Source organism: Callorhinus ursinus, unplaced genomic scaffold (genome assembly GCF_003265705.2).
Source record: "Callorhinus ursinus isolate GAN/ISIS: 27379988/994484 unplaced genomic scaffold, GSC_fseal_2.0 scaffold8, whole genome shotgun sequence".
Classification (NCBI taxonomy): domain Eukaryota; kingdom Metazoa; phylum Chordata; class Mammalia; order Carnivora; family Otariidae; genus Callorhinus; species Callorhinus ursinus.
Window position 1 is genome coordinate 38,867,592 of NW_027397070.1, and position 17,203 is coordinate 38,884,794.

Here is a 17,203-nt window from a genome sequence, read left to right on the forward strand (position 1 = left end):
AAACTGTGATTCTAATTCATTATGCACAATGACAACATCTTAAGTGGAGTCATTTTGTATGTTCGGGTTAATATTTTCTGTTATTGAAATTTAAATCAGTACATTTTATATTTGTGAAATTTCTGTGCCTGATGTCTTTATGTCTTCTCGTTATTACTATGTGGACTTCAATACGTAAATTCTAAAGTCCCTGGCTTATCCCATTTTGGGATGTTCATCTCATTGCCTTATAAAACTGATAGAACAGCAGTAACAATGATATAGAAGTTGGATTCTGAAACTAATCATCATCTACAAAAATTAGTATCTAATCTCTGTTCTAACTTTAAATTAATATCCAGGTAAATGATCAACATAGATTATATTATTATCATAATTAAAATAAAATAGACAATTTGGCCAAGAAAAAAGAAAACTTTAGAATTATCTGTTTTTTTTTCTAAAAGATATAAATGTGTGGTTTATAATTATAATCTTTAGGTATCTCTAGAATCACTGTGCTCTTTTAGCCATTTGCTATGACAGTCTGGAAGTTTGGAGAACACTTTATTGTCTAGTTCACAACAATTAAAAAAACAGAACTTTGCCTTGCTGGCTGTGTTCACTAGCAATACGGTTATTCTCTGACTAGATGCTTTGAGTGCCGGACACATCCTTGTCTGGGGCATGAGGTGTTGATACGGCAGCTATGTTATGACAGGATAAAAAGAGAAAACTCCACGGACTTGAGAGGCAGACCAACCTAAATGTGAAATTCAGCTCTGTCACTTCCGTGCCAGTACCTTGGGCAAGTGACTTAACTGCCTCTATAAAGTGAGAATTATAATACTGCTTCAGCCTTGCTCTGAGGGTGAAAGCATCCGGAGTGAGGTCTTCTTAATGGTAACTGTATGAGGAAAGCAGTGTGGTGATGGTACGTTTTGATATCCTCGCAGGTGAAGTGAAGGACAAAACTGTTCAGGTGGTTGAGCTCCCCATTGTGGACAGTCTGCACCCCCGTCCACCGTATTTACCCTTGGCGGTACCTGAAGACCTCGCAGATCGGCTCGTACGAGTCCACGGCGACCCTGCAGTGTGGTGGGTGTCCCAGTTTGTCAAATACTTGATCCGCCCACAACCTTGGCTGGAAAAGGAAATAGAAGAGGCTACCAAGAAGCTTGGCTTCAAACATCCAGTTATTGGGTAAGAATCTGATATAGTCCTCATAAAATGATATGTAGTAGCAGAGATACGTATAGTTTACAATATATTGTAAACTTTATGATACATAGTTTAATTTTCAGAGCCCCACCCAAAAACAGATGTTCCAGAGTTTACCTTAGGTCACAGGGAGATCATTTTTCCTTTGTTCAATTAGAACAGCTGAGTCATCATACTTTGTTACCTTCACTCGCTTGTCTACTCATTCAACAAATATATTAAACCCATATTTCTGAAATTAAACCCTGTCTCCTGGGGAAGCTAGCAAAATTTTATTTTATTGAGAGTATTTTGGATGTCATACATGACTCCTGTCTTATCCTAACAAGGCCATGAGATGAAGCTGTCACATTTATAGCTTTTCTTTTGTACTTTTTTTAGGCTTCATTAATTACCACTGGTGATTATTTTGCATTTTTTGATGTTCTGTTCTCTTTTCTGTCCTGGAAGCTGTTTTTGAGAATATAAGAGGACATTTATAGTGTAAGATAATGTTAAAATTATTATTTAAAATTATCTCTTGGCCCACTTGGGAATTATCATGTACATATGCAATCAGTCTCATGTTTATGTTCAGGGAGATATATCAGGAAATCCTGTGACCAAGGAGAATCCAAAGGAGCATCTTTGCTCATAAGTATATGCTCCTGTAAACATACATAAAAAAGTTATGGGAAGAAGAATTTTCCTGAGTCCCGGTGCCAGATTTCATAGCTTGGGAAAATTTTCTTTGCTTAATGGAAAGAATACTGGACTGAGACTTAAGTGACCTGGCCAGTATCCCTGGCTTTTTCCTAATTCTGGACCAAGTAACTTATTAATGGTATTGGGCTTTGATTTTTCCATCTGTAAAATAGGGAAGGTAATAACCTGCCCTAAAAGTGATGATATGATAAGGAGGATAAAAAGATTTTAGTTCAGTGGGAAAAAAAAGTACTGTAAAATATTACTACCTTTCAGAGAGACTGATGCTAAAATAATTCCTGAAAATAAACTTGTAAGCTAGGCTGTGGCATTCTGTAGCTTATACTGTTTGTGATGAAGTCAGCTATTGAGTAATATTAATACATGTGTTGATTTATTCACTTATTTGCAGAACATTTATTGAATACCTGCTACTGTGAGGGACAGAGATTTTTTTTTTAATGGCTTCTTCTAGCTTATTATAGTCTATTGGAAAAGACACATGCCCAGCTAACATTACATGGGTAGAATGTGATAAATACCCTAAGAGGTATTTATGAGAGGTCAGGGAAGAAAAAATGTACTTCCATCTGGCTCAGGAAAGTCTTCATAGATTCAGTGTTTGAACAGGATCTTGAAAGATAACAGTATAGTAATTAAATTACCAAAATGCCTTCAACTACATTATCTCATTGATCCTATAACACAGTTCTGTGAAGTGGGCAGAGGTAACCGTTTTACAGGTAAGGAAACTAAAGGAAAGAAAATTTCTGCCCAAAGTTCCAGAGTTAATAAAGGCAAAACCAAGAATTAGACCCATTTTAACTTTGCTTGGAAGCTTCCCTGCAGACCAGAAAGCTACCCTAATTGTCCATGGACCATCCATCATATTAAGAGTTGGCCAAATATAGAAAATTGAAGTACCACAGATAATTATTTGTACATTGAGGTAGTGTGCCGTAATGAAAGAGAAGGACACTAGAATTCAAGAATCTGGGGGTACCATCTAGCTTCTACCACTAACAAATTATGTGAGTTTGGGCAATGTACTTGATAATTCTGGGTCTTCATTGATTGCCACTCTTTCCTTGTTTAAAACTGAAAAAACTAAGTTAGATGGCATCTAAGGTTTCTATTCACATATTACTAAACAATTAGATTTGTGTGTCCACCCAACATTCATTCATTTATTCATTGTATTTGGTGCTGTTGGAAATAAATAAAATCAGATTCCCTGCCCCAAAAGAGCTTGATATCTAATACAGATGACCATTGAACAATGCAGGGTTAGGACTGCTCACCCTCCATGCAGTTGAAAATCCATGTATAACTTTTGACTCCTCCAAAACTTAACTACTAATAAGTAGCCTGCTGTTGGCTGGAAGCCTTACCAATTACATAAATAGTCGATTAACACTTATTTTTTATGCTATATGTATTCTATACTGTATTCTTACAATAAAGTAAGCTAGAGAAAAGAAGGTGTTATTAGAAAATCATAAAGAAGAGAAAATAATTTACAGTACCGTACTATAAAAAGTCTGTGTACAAGTGGACCCACACCACTCACACCTACGTTGTTGAAGGGGCAGCTGTAGTGAAAGGCAAGTATACAACTTTTACTTTGGTGACAACTAGGTTGAAATGTATGTGAGAGAAACCAGCTTCCCTTTGCCTTATGTTGTCTTTGTATGTCTTCATATTTTTCACTGATAATGTCTTCAGAAACATCAGTTTCTTTAACTATCTGATGAAAGACTTAAATTGACTTCTAATACCTTTCACAGGCCTAACATCCTGATTCTTCTCTAAAAACCATAATGCTCCTCTCTCAAATTCTTGATTCAGGCCTAATTTCAGGAGTACTTGGGGAATTGAGAAAATTGATGAGTAGTACTCTGCCACTACCCCAGCTGCTCCTCTTCCTTTGATTCTTCCTCTTTTGTTACAGCTCTTATTTGTTTTTATTTTCATTTTCATTTTCATATGTCCCACCCCACATCTTCCCTTGTGTCTTAGTCTTCATATGTATAGAAGTTACTGATCCCCATTTTGTTTATTTTTAAAGATACTATTTATTTATTTGAGAGAGAGTGCAGGAGTGGGGAGGGAAGGGCAGAGGGAGAAGGAAAAGCAGACTCGACAAGGACCCTGGGATCATGACCTGAGCCACCCAGGGACCCCTGACCCCTATTTTAAATGCTAGAGCTAAAGAAAGTACATGATGAAATTATGAGTAACAAATAATGCTTCTTCTCATGAAGCTTTTCATTGAAATTCAGTGGAATTGTTCTTTCTGTCCCACTTCATCTCTGTGGAGCACAGTGAACAATTCCAATTTCATGAGAGAAGCAGTGATTAAGAAGGATGTGGGAAGAAAAAGATGATAGAATAGGTGTTCATATGATGGTATTCACATCTGAACTATAGTCTGGAATGCAAAGGAAAGAATACCTGCAGAGATATCAGATTAACTACAGTGAAAATAGACCCTCTCCAGATTCATAATGAAACGCTGGCCTTCGGCTTGACCTAAGGCCTGCCCATATACTGTGACCTAAGGGGAAACAAATCTACCTTTTTCTTTTTCCCATACATGAATAGTGTTTTAGTAATTTGGTAGGGGGGATGTAGGAAGGGCAAATTTAAGGAGAGTTTTAGTTTATGAAAATAAACTCTGACCATTATTATTTTCATTACAATTACTTTGAAAGCACTAAGATGGGAGGAGAGTACTGTGGAAGTCAGCACATATTCAGTGCAGGACAATATAAGTCTTTGTCCCCAATTTTACAGTTTTAGAGCTTTTTTTAAAATAGGACAGCAGAGATCAATATCTGCTTGTGTCTGACAGAGTGAAAAACAGCAAAAGGAAGTTCATTATGCATACAACAAAAGGGCTAGAATGTCTCCATGAACTTAAAATAGTAAGAATTTTTAAAAGGTTTGCCTACCTTGATTGTGCTATAGGAAGAATCCACGCAGGTCTGTGTTTTCCTCAGACAACTTTCAATTCTACAAGCTGGCAGTTACAGTAACTATACAGGGTATCATGAAGAAAAAGAAAAGTTGGCATCAAAATGTTGCAAAAAATATATTTAATATTCTGTAATTGTGAATCTTGGTATCATTTGTTGTCAAAAATCTTAAAAAGTTATATCCAGTTTTTATGGAAGGCTGGTTGGTATTTTGCTCCCTATATGGAGTATAACTCTGGAATCTTCCATTTATTTTACCATTATTCTTGGATATGCCAATTACCTTACAAGAAGGCATTCTTCAAAAGCTTATTTTTTAATTCTCCTTGTATTGTGTTAACATGCAAATGTATTTAGAATATATTTGTTTGAATTTTTTAATATTTTTTTCCTAATGGCAAAATGAAAGAAAAATTCGTTTAAAATGTCTATGATGCCACCATGAATAATGGTATAAAGTTGAATACCCTATCAGCAGAATCTTTCTCCTTCTGCCCTCCCAGAGTCCATGTCAGACGTACAGACAAAGTGGGAACAGAAGCAGCCTTCCATCCCATTGAGGAATACATGGTACACGTTGAAGAACATTTTCAGCTTCTTGCTCGAAGAATGCAAGTGGATAAAAGAAGAGTATATTTGGCCACGGACGACCCTTCTTTATTAAAGGAGGCAAAAACAAAGTGAGTTAGATGAGACTGGGATTCTTTTCAGTTGAAAGAATCCTTAATTCCCATGACTTGTGATTCTTGTTATAATATTACTACTGATTATTAGCAGTTTTTTAATTCAAACAACTGTGTACTTGTGTGACTGTTAATATAATCAAAGCATATTTGAGGTGCCAGCAAGGTGTATGTTTCATTCTGAAGTCTCTTCTCTTGGTGTGTAGGCTGCTGCCATCCTGCTGTGTACTCACATGACCTCTTTGTGTGTTTGGAAGAGAGAGAGCAAGCTTTCTGTTGTCTCTTCCTGTAAGGGCATTAATTCCGTCATGAGCACCCCATTCTCATACCCTAATTTAATCCTCATCATCTCCTAAAGGCCCCATCTCCAAATACCATCACATTGGGGGTCACAGCTCAAACACAGGAATTCTAGGGGGACACACACATTCAGTCCACAACACTAACCGACTGCTAGAAATAAAACACACCAGGGGCTTACCTTTTTGCTTTCACTATCTTTACTAGCAATTATGGGCAACTGAAACATATGTAAAATATAAGTTTTCATCTCATAAAAAATTTCTGGAACTTGGAAATTTTATTAAAGGAAAGTAAAGAATCAGAAGACAAGTTTCATAAGTGGAACAATAAGAACTTCTAGTATGTATTGAACAGTAACCATCATTTATGGAACATGCCTATATTTCAGGCACCATGGTAGGTGCTGGGAATTCCATGATACACAAGATACTCTGCTTTCAAGGAATTCCTAATCTAGTGGGAGGACGATATGAGTAGTGCTGCTGTAGAGTTAATGTAGGGTGTTCGGAAAATACATAAAGCACACTGATCCTAATTGGGAATTTATCACAGGATCTAGGTGAACCTAGAATGGGCCTTTATTTACTATTAACAAATAAAGGATGTATTAAATGTGTGAAAGTAGGAAATGAAGGAGAAGAATCTGTAATCTCAGTTCTGCTCAGACACCATTTACTCCAGAAATCATGCCTGAATCCCTAAGTCTCCCTCCTCTGTGCATTCCCCTGACTCAGTGTTTAGCACTTGCTTACCTCTGTCTTCCTCACTGGATTATATAAGCACATTAGACCCAGTACCTAGCTCTAGTAAGTGCCCAGTAATTATTGAATTATGTTTATTTCAATTCCGTCGGTTTGGAAACATTTCATTAGCTGTTATTTAAGCTATTTGACTATTTTATTTATTTATTTCTTGGTCCATTTTTTATGTCACAAATAGGAGTTGGGAAGAAAAACATATTTAAAGTGAAGACTGTATTGTGGGTGTTTATCCAAATCATTGGATAATAATTTAAATCCTATTTCTCCCTCCTAAGAATCCAAATTAACCTGATATAAATTGCGTTGTTTTTTTTTTAAGTCTCCCTCTATCAAATACTCTCTTTCTCACACTGTCACTCTCTCACACACACATACACACAAAGGACCATGAAATTCATCAGCCAAGCATAAGCCAAGTTATATGCTTATAGTTAGGGATTAAATGAACATTTGGGCACAAAACACAATATGAAATCTTCACAGATACTTTTCCAGTTTGATATCCAGACCGATTAGAAACAAAGTAGAAATAGTTCACCATGCTCCTTCATTTTAAAATACCTTACTAAATTTGTAGCTTGGTTGAAAAAATAATAAAATATTAATTTTATCTACTCTTTTACTTGTTCTTGAAGCATCACAAGCTTTTTCCTGTCTTTCTTATTTCCCTGATTAGCAAAATAATTCATGCTCATTAAAAGATATGGAAATTGGTAAGTATACAGGCAAGGAAAATATGTTACCCACAGTCCTATTACTCAGTGGCAACAATTACTTAAATGTTGACTTATTCCCTTTAGTCGTTTATATAGTTACCCATTTTAGTAGTTGATCATATTGTATATAATAATTTGAATTCTTTTTTACTTAATACAGCAATGGATCCATTTTCTCAGGTCCCTAAAAGTTTAATCATCATAAATGTCCCTTTTAATGACTGTGTATCTCCTATATCGATGTGCAGTTGCTTGCTTGCTCATTCGCCTAATATTGTACAGTTAGGTTATTTCCAGGTTTTTACTCTTATAAATAATGCTATGATGTATTCTTAAAATTGTCCACATTATTTCCTTAAGCTAGATTTTTGGACTTGGAAATATTAGATAAAAGGATATGAACATCTCACAACTTTGATCCATAATGCAGCATGATATTTTTACAACAAGCAACCCTTCTAGTACAGTTGGCAGCAGGAAATAGTACAGTTTGAATTTCCTTTTTGTGGTCAGCAGCTAGTAACTCCTCTCCCCATGGTAGTCCAGGAGACAGGGTTTTTTTTTCATATTCTGTAATAAACATAGCAGCAACATTTTATGCACTTTTTTCCCCTTCTCTGGAAATCCTTTAATTTTAATTTTCTGAGTCATTTTTTAAAGATTTATTTATTTATTTTAGAGAGAGAGAGAGAGAGAGAGAGAGAAAGCACAAGCAGGAGGGGCAGAGGGAGAGGAAGAGAGAATCTCAAGCAGGCTCTGCACTCACAACACTGAGATCATGACCTGAGCCAAAATCAAGAGTTGGATGCTTAACCGACTGCACATCCAGGCGCCCCAATTTTATGAGTCATTTTGAAAATTTTCTCAGGAACTTAAATGCTGTTTCTCTCCTTCATTATTTTACTTAGATGTTTTTCTACTCTGAATCAACTCTGCTTTAGACCTGTCAGGATTAATTTTGATACCTAAGCAAACCATAAAACCTCTGCCTTTTTTTAGGAGACCAAAAACATGAGTTAATCTCTCATCAAGGTGTATAGCGTCCAGGGTGATTATGAGACTTCTGTGCTTCAAGAGGGTGAAGAGCTGAAGAATTAAATGATGCATAGAATTCACACAGTCAGGGGAGAATCCATTTTCTGGGTAGCTTATCTTTTGTAAAAGCAGTCAAGATTAACTTTATATATGTGATTTCTGTGTGAAAATGAGCAGTTAATGCTTTACTGCTTGGTATTACACCTCAGGTTTCTCTCAGTTAAGACTGAGTTTGTCCATGAGATTTTGGCACCTGTATCCCACTGGCTGTGGCAGCCATTGCTAACGTGGAGATATCTCTCTTAGGTAATTCACTGTTAGAGTGTTTAAATCACAGAATCATTGGCAAAGAAATAAAAACTGTTAAAGTTGTCAATCCAATATTGTAGTCTGAGATGTGGAGATTGGGAACAGGGGTGAAACAGGAGAAGAAACAAGTCTTTAAAAATCTCCCAGAATAAATATTTACCTATTTAGTGTGCTCTTTATCAAAAATGCTGGATGAGCCCTTCTAAAATTAGTTTCGTTTAAGTGAATAGAGGCAAGAAAAATGTGTTTAAAAGTTTTTGTAAAGGGTTTGGTTGCCTTGTGAAATGAAGACTCAGCACTAAAAGGTGGTGATTTTTTTCACTATTTTATTGAAATGTAATATGCTAGACACAGTCACAGGACACCAGAAATACAAAGAGAAATAGAATATAATATGTGGCTCCTTATTTCAAGGAGTATCCAACTTGTTACATACATGTAACAAGTTATTGAAGTACAGTTAGATGAATGTACTGTAGGAGTTGTATACCAGGACCAGTAAAATCATGAAGGAGAGTATCTCCCTTAGTCTGGAGGAAGATTTCAGAAGAGAAAATGTGTTCTTAGTTTATAACTTTAAGTTAGTCCTTTGTGAGTGATGTAAAAATAAATTTTTATAAGGTAGAAGAAGAAGAAAAAAAATTTTTTTTTATCGTGGCTAATCTCTACAGTAAAAGTAATGCCTCTGCTGATGTACTTGTGGTCAGAAGACAAGAAAGAAGCATGTTTGTGTAGAAATTTCCATGCTTTTTATTGGAGATGCAAAATCTCCCTTTTCCATTATTTACATTGTTTCTGTTTGTTTTTTCCAAACTCCATATCCTTCATCAAGCAGTCTCAGATAAGGCCTGAGGAACTTAGGTGTTCTTTGGCTTGATTCCAGGGAAGGGTCTTTAAGTTAGGAAGGGCATTAATGTTAGTGTCACATCTCAGTAAAAGGATCACTCTTTTCTTTTCAATGGGCACCCAAACCATGCTGACAGGGTTAGTCTATTCGAGAATAAAACCTGTACTGGTGTGTTTTAATGATTCCCTCAGTCCTCTATCCTCCATCCTTTTCATATTTATTTGTTGCTGTTTCTGCCCCATGCCTGGGTATGCAGCTTCACAAGAATCACATTAAAAGTCTTTTTGGTTGTTTTCTTTATAAAACAAATGTGACATTTCCTTTGTCTCCCTGATTTGGGGCTGAGGAGGGCAAAATGTCAAAAATAATGAGACCAAATGGATCGGAACACTGATTACCAGTCTGAAACAGTGCTCAGAGACTTGGCTATTAGAGGCAACGAGAAAAAGCTCCTTGGTGGCTGTGAAATGAAGAGACTCTGAAGCAGCTTTTAGGGGATTAGGAAAAAGTCCCAGACATAGGTAGCACTCACTTATTCATGTATTTACTCACACAGCATTGTGTGGGGTACTAGGTGCTGTGAAGCAAAGAAAAATAAAAGTCTAGTCCCAACCTTTGGGGAATACTGTGTGGGAGACAGACATGTAAATGGACTTCTGATGGTTCAGGGTTTACAAATAGGAACTATTGCCCTCTCAACAAATATTTATCGATCCTTTATTCCAGATTCTCTTCTAGGTACTAAGAATAATACAGTGAACAAAGCAGATGAAATGCCTCTTTATAAAGAGCTTACATTCCACTTAGAGATGATGAAGGCGGGGAATGGATACAGGCAGTAAATAACAGTGAAATGTCCAATGATAATAAAAGTCATGAAGTTAATCAGGTAAAAAAAAATAGAAATTGCTGAAGTCCTCATGAATAAGGCTATATATATTTCAGCAGAGATCTAAAGGAAGTAAGGAATAAAACCAAGTGGATATCTGCAGAAGAATGTTTAACAATCACAGCTAATATTTATTGAACATTTACTACATGTCAGGTGCTCTTCTAAGCACTTTACATTGCTTAATGTATTGAATTCCCACAGAATTATATAAAGCAGGTACAAGTATTATCCCATTTTGATGTAACTCCCTAAGTTTGCAACTTAATTCTGAAGATCTACCTCATGCCTGAGAAAATTTATTCGCTCTGTACTAGAGTATAATTAAACCTCTTAATTCACAATAGAATCATTTGAACATATGGTAGACTTTCTAAAGATACCTGTTTTAATATTATTAAACACATCCTATCTCAAGGCTATCAAAATGTTACTTGGTGGACATCTATAAGGAATTTACTTTCATAAATTTATTAGACTGGTTTTTCATTTCTCTTGTTGGATAAGACGGTGCTTCGAGGATGGGGGTTAGGAGAGACGGGTCTGAATTATCACAAATTCTAAGTTAAAAATTTAAATGAAATTTAACCATGATATTTATATTCTAAACGACAAGTTTGTGACCAAATGGGAAAGCAGCTTGAGAAACCTCTTAGAGGTCACTCATTACAAAGAAAATAAGGAACCTTCAACTCTTATGAATTGAGAAGGGACATTTTGATGCATGTATGTGTATATTATGTGACATGCCAAAAACATGTAACATACAGGGCATTCCAGAATGTTTTCTACCCCATGATGGATTCAAAGATGCTTCATCAACTATTAAATGCCATAGAGCTCCCCTTACTGTTAGAAAGAGGAACTTTGGTCAAAGGAGCAGGTCTACCTCCTGCTGGTAAGATACTACCTCCCGATAGAATACTGTGATTTCAGGGACTATGTACAAATTTATTTCTTTTTTTTTTTTACAGGTACCCCACTTACGAATTTATTAGTGATAACTCTATCTCTTGGTCTGCTGGGCTACACAATCGATACACAGAAAATTCACTTCGGGGTGTGATCCTGGATATACACTTTCTCTCCCAGGCAGACTTCCTGGTGTGTACTTTTTCATCCCAGGTAAGTGATAGTAGGGCATGTTTAAATGGCCAATATTTTTTTGGTCATATTGAGTTCAGGAAGTTCTTGGTTGTTTTGTGTATGTATGTACGTGTGTTTAATGTTATCATGACTCAGGTGCAATTTTCCTAATATTTGGGAGTGATCTCTTTTGTGAAAGAATGAGAAGATTCCATACCCTCCCCTCCCAAAAAAATAGGTGTTCAAGTATTTAGTTGCTTACAAGCAATTGTTGAGTACATCTCCACTGAAGCCAGCTATTGGAGTTGTTTAAAGTCCTGGCATGTTCACAGCATTTAACCAAAATAGCAAGTAAGTAAGCTTACTTAATACTTTCTGATTTTGCAGGGGTGCCTGGGTGGGTCAGTCAGTTAAGCTTCCAACTCTTGGTTTTGACTCAGGTCATGATCTCAGGGTCATGAGATCAAGCCCCAAGTAGGGTTCCATGCTCAGTGCATGATCTACTCAGGATTCTCTCTCCCTCCCCCTCTGCCCCTCCTCCTGCTGGTGTGCACTCGCTCTCTCTCTCTCAAATAAATAAATAAAATCTTTTTTTCAAAAAATACTTTCTGATTTTGTATAGTCAGGATGCAACCAGAATCCATCCACTTCTACACATTGATGCACTGATACTGAGAGGCTTAAATGCCAAGCATTGTGTCTCACTCAATTGCTTTATAGGAAATAAAGTGTAAGTGTAATTCTTTTTCAAGTCCTATTACATTTCTACCAAGCAAGAGACTGTACATTAAATTTAAGCAATACCATATTACAATCGTTCTTTGAGTTTAATTGTTGAAGATAATTATATGTTATGGGCTTGGTGTTTTTGTTTTTATGAGTGGTCCAATCAGCCTTGTATACACAGTGGAATACCAGCATAGAAATATTTATTGTTGGTTTTATCCTGCTCTCATTTATGTGCATATTATGGGTTAGTTCATTCAACAAGCTGTTAAATGACTATTTGTGCTCAGAATTATATTAGGTGTGGAGAGGATTTCTAGGGTGATTGAAGCTACAACAGATCTTACCCTGGTCCAGAATCTAGTGAGCAAAATACTCACATGAAGTAACTGGAGAGTAATTACCAAGAAATATAGATCATGTAAGATAAATCTTTGCCTAAAAGCTTAGAAGAAGCAGAGAAAAGAAAATGTGAGAAGGAAGGCCGTACCATTTTCATGGGAATATACTTCAGAGAGTATAAAGAAATGGACAGTTTTTTTATTTTGTGACAATGCACATTGTCACAATGGGGTGGTGATATGATTATTGGAAAGATACCTACCCCAGCAAAGGCTACGAGTTTCTTCAATATGAAATAAGAATACAACTTTCTACCCAGAGCAGAAGTCACATAGCAATAGTCCTAGTCAGAACAGAAAACTTCCTTGGCCTTCAAGTTCCCATGACGGCATCCACTGCTGACGTTTTTTTCCTAACGGGGATAAGGATCCTGCATTGAGAAGCTCCCTTTTCTAGTCTCTTGGTGGGTGGATGGGAGGAGTTATAACTACTTGGTCTCTCTCAGATGTTATTGAGAATCTGGTTATATGCCCGCCTGACCAACAGGTGCAAATGACTAGTAACAACCTCTACACATTTTTGAATGCTTATTGTTTGAATGATGAAGCAAGAGTCATTTTCCCAGATATATCACCTCCTCTGTAGGCCTAGATTTTAGGCCTGTCTAAAGTTTATTCCTACAGGAATAAACAGTCCAGGGTTGCTCAGCTTAGGCACTTTTAGCGTTATAGGCAGGTACTTTGTTGTGAGGTACTATCCTGTGCCTTGTAGGGTACTCAGCAGCATCCTTGGCCAGTAGCATACTACCTCAAGTTGGGACAACTGAAAATGTCTTCAGAATTGCCAAATACCCCACAGCAGTGGGGAGGACAAAATCGCCTTTGTTTAGAATCACTGCTATAGTCATAAAGCTTGAAAATTAAATAAATATATACATGTCTGAACACTTAGCAGCCTTACCTGTGGGCAGACAGTGAGACAGGCATGTGCTCTATTTTGCTTTCCTTCTTCCAGCCCTCCTTAATAATACCATTAGGCTCATTCCAGAAAGAAAATCCTTTTATTTTTTTTTCTTTTCCAGGATGTGCTATAGAATTTTTGATTCTTATAACCTCATGACTCTAATTTTGACCCAGAAATCAGGACCTCTATTATTTTATGATAGTAGAAGTCTGTCCAAGCTTGAGGGGCATATTGTCCATACTACTTTGTTCTATTTTATGCATAATATCAACCTCAGGGTGTTCTCCAGACCTCAGGTTCAGAGAAGTCATTCACATGAAGAAAGAGTGGTGCTGAAAGAACTTTTTGTCTCCAAAGGAATGAGATTTGTGCTTGTATATTATATTGTTCCTTAAAAACTCTTGATAAGTTAGACAAAGTTCATCCAAAATAACTTTTGTTCATTTGAACCAAAGCAAAACTCAAACCAATATCTTATATCCCAAAATAAACTTGAGTACCTCAAAAAATTTTATGTGAGGGTTCAGAATAAAAGTTTAACAGTAAAAATACCTTACATGTATATATTGAGTAGCAGTTTGCTAAATGTGATCGCCATTATCACAAACCTTTCTTGATGACTATCAGCTGTAGCATTTGAAATTGTGGAATAATTCCACATTCACTGATAAATCTTTGGGCTTACTTGTATTCCAGCATTTTTTGCAAATATTTCTAGAAAAAAATGGGTTTAGTACAGTTCAATATTTTTGTACTATGAATGAAATTGGTTGCTTGATTGTAGAGGTTCTCTTGCCATAAACCAAAATTGGAATTGTTTGAAATTGTCCCAGAAATGTCTCATCATCATCACCAGTGGAGTGTGAGAAAAAGTCACTGATAGCATAAAAATGCCAAGCCATTGGCTCCTAGGCAGAGAACAAGAATGAGGCAACATGGACTTTAGAATCAGACTGGGTTTAAATCTCACTTTGATCACTTAGTATCTGGGTGGCATTTGAACAAATTACTTAGCCTATCACTGACCTTTTTTTCCCCAGCCTGTAAAACAGTAGTAGCACCTACTGCATAGAGTTTTTGTGATGATTAAAAGTTATATGTAGGGTTGCCTGGGTGGCTCAGTCGTTAAGTGTCTGCCTTCAGCTCAGGTCATGATCCCAGGGTCCTGGGATCGAGCCCCACATCGGGCTCCCTGCTCGGCAGAAAGCCTGTCTCTCCCTCTCCCACTCCCCCTGCATGTGTTCCCTCTCTCACTGTGTTTTTCTCCGTCAAATAAATAAATAAAATCTTAAAAAAAAAAAGTTACATATAGGAGCGCCTGGGTGGCTCAGTCGGTTAAGCATCTGCCTTCGGCTCAAGTCATGATCTCAGGGTCCTGGGGTCTAGTCCCGCATTGCGCTCCCTGCTCAGTGGGAGTCTGCTTCTCCCTCTGCCCCTCCCCACCACTTGTGCTCTCTCTCTCTGTCAAATAAATTTAAAAAAAAAAATCTTTAAAAAAATATAAAGCACTGAGAATAGTACTTAGCAATATATTAAATACAATGTCTGCTGTTGTTATTTATATAGGGAAAAGTATAGGAGTACCTTTGTGTGTTAGACTCTACAGTATTTATTTTAGCAACCTTTTTTCACATGGCCCCATTTCAGACCACACACTCTCATGTTTTAGGAGGAGCATGAAACATGCTGTTCAAGGACTCTGTTACTCCTGCCTGTGGTCATGGGTAATGCTTAGGTTCTGCTGAATAATCATGTACATTGTACGGGTATAACAATTCTTTGTTAAGAGTAGCCAGAGAGCGCCTGGGTGGCTCAGTCAGTTAAGCATCTGACTCTTGATTTCTGCTCAGGTCATGATCTCAGGATCATGAGATCAAGCCCTGTGTTGGGCTTGGAGCGCAGCAGGAAGTCTGCTTGAGAGTCTTTCTCTCCCTCTCCCTCTGCCCCTTCCCCAGCTCACACTTTCTCATGCTCTCTCCCTCACTCTAAAATAAATAGATAAATCTTAAAAAAAAAAGAAGAAGAGTAGCCAATAAATTCGGCATTTCAATTTCTCTGTGCCAACGTACCTCAACTCTTTTATTTAGCTTATTGAAAGAGAACATCACCATATAATATAAATTTTCAGAAACAAAAGCTCTTCATTCCCAAAGGGTGAATGATAAGTAACAGTAGTTGCTTTAACAAATGCAAGTAAAATTGTGTATGTGTTGACTTTAGGGAAATTAATCTGCAGAACATTCTTACATATGCCATAGGCATGCTGGGAAATGGGAGAGGACTAAAGTGTTACATCCAGAAGGATGACAAAAGAATAAAACATTGAGAACCAAATCTCAGCCCAGAATAAAACATGGACAACCAACTCTGAAACTTTCCTCAATGATAATATCATATTCCAAGAGATTATTAGAAAGTGACAAAGAGGTTAATATCTTCTTCATAATGCTTTGACAGCCCTGCAGTTTTGTCTCCTGTGTCCAATCCTTTGAGGACTATTACACTATAAGACAATAGTGAGAAAGAGTTTATCTGTTGACCATGAGCTATTGTAGGCAATACTGGAAGAATGAAATGCTATGCAAGACTTGATTAATGTTTGAGAAACTGCAGGCACAAATATCATGGCACCTTAATCAGGATTCCTCATCACATTTTGGACCCATCCCCCTCAGTCTCAGGACTTCTAATCTTTCTTGGTTTTATATCTATAAGTGAGATCTGGGAATCTCTCTCCTTAAAGGACCAGTTCTTTTAAGCCAATAATATGACTTTACTCTCTAATTTTGTTACTATTGTTGCTCTTAGTTTTCTGAATCCCTTCATCAGAGCTGTTTCTCAAAGTCAAGTTTGTCCTAAAAGCCTCATAAATTGAAGAGAACAATCCTCAGGATTTAATCTGAAAATGAGAGGCAATATTAACATTTTCCAAGAACATCATGTAAGTTTTGAAAGCTATGCAATCACATTCCAAACTATTCTACCAAGTACTCTTACTGGAAGTTGCCTATACCCAAAGGATCTACTTTGTCACTTATTTTCCTATTTAATAAAACCATCTTAAATATGAAACACAGAAATTATAGTTGGTGAAATAGCAGTGGTTATTCAGTTGTACTTAGTTGTAAATAGGCAAAATATCAGAAAGGTTTTTTTAAAAAAATACTACTTATCCGGTTTTGGAATCAGTTTGGAATCTGATTCACAGAAATTGTTGTAGATGCTCACTTTAAGGGCTTTGGGTAATCAGCATTTTTAAAGGAGCAATCAACATTGTTCAGTAGTTTTAACCATTAAAATAACAATAGGACAAAATTACTTTTTTTTTTCCCTTGTGACACTTTCCTTTTTCACACTTAATACAACACTCTCATGGTACTCTTTGTTGTCTAGTTCCAAATCCACACACAATACACCTGGCCTCCTTACCCTCTGAATCAGATTTTGGAAAGCTCAAAGGGAAAAATCATCTACTACATTCATTTTATTCTAGACAGATGACTCTGGATAGGAATTTCCATTGAGGTAAGGCCCATGAAACAATAGTAGATACTGTTCTCTCATTGAATAGCAGAACAAAGTAGTTTACAGGAAAAGTGCATACATCTCTCAGCATCACCCAGGGAGACAAGAACTTACTTCCAACTTCTCACACTAGGAGATCCTCCTGGCCCCATCGAT

At 36.8% G+C, this 17,203-nt stretch overlaps 1 protein-coding gene across 19 annotated transcripts in view; it reads left to right on the forward strand.

Annotated features, from left to right (window-relative positions):
• FUT8 (fucosyltransferase 8) overlaps positions 1-17,203 on the forward strand; it is a 346,719-nt gene that overhangs the window by 325,363 nt on the left and 4,153 nt on the right. For all 19 annotated transcript variants that reach the window (XM_025869873.2, XM_025869870.2, XM_073895376.1 and 16 more), the window contains 3 exons: positions 936-1,182; positions 5,366-5,542; positions 11,380-11,530. In XM_025869873.2, the coding sequence (XP_025725658.1) occupies positions 936-1,182; positions 5,366-5,542; positions 11,380-11,530 (575 nt within the window). The remainder of the gene's footprint in view (positions 1-935; positions 1,183-5,365; positions 5,543-11,379; positions 11,531-17,203) is intronic.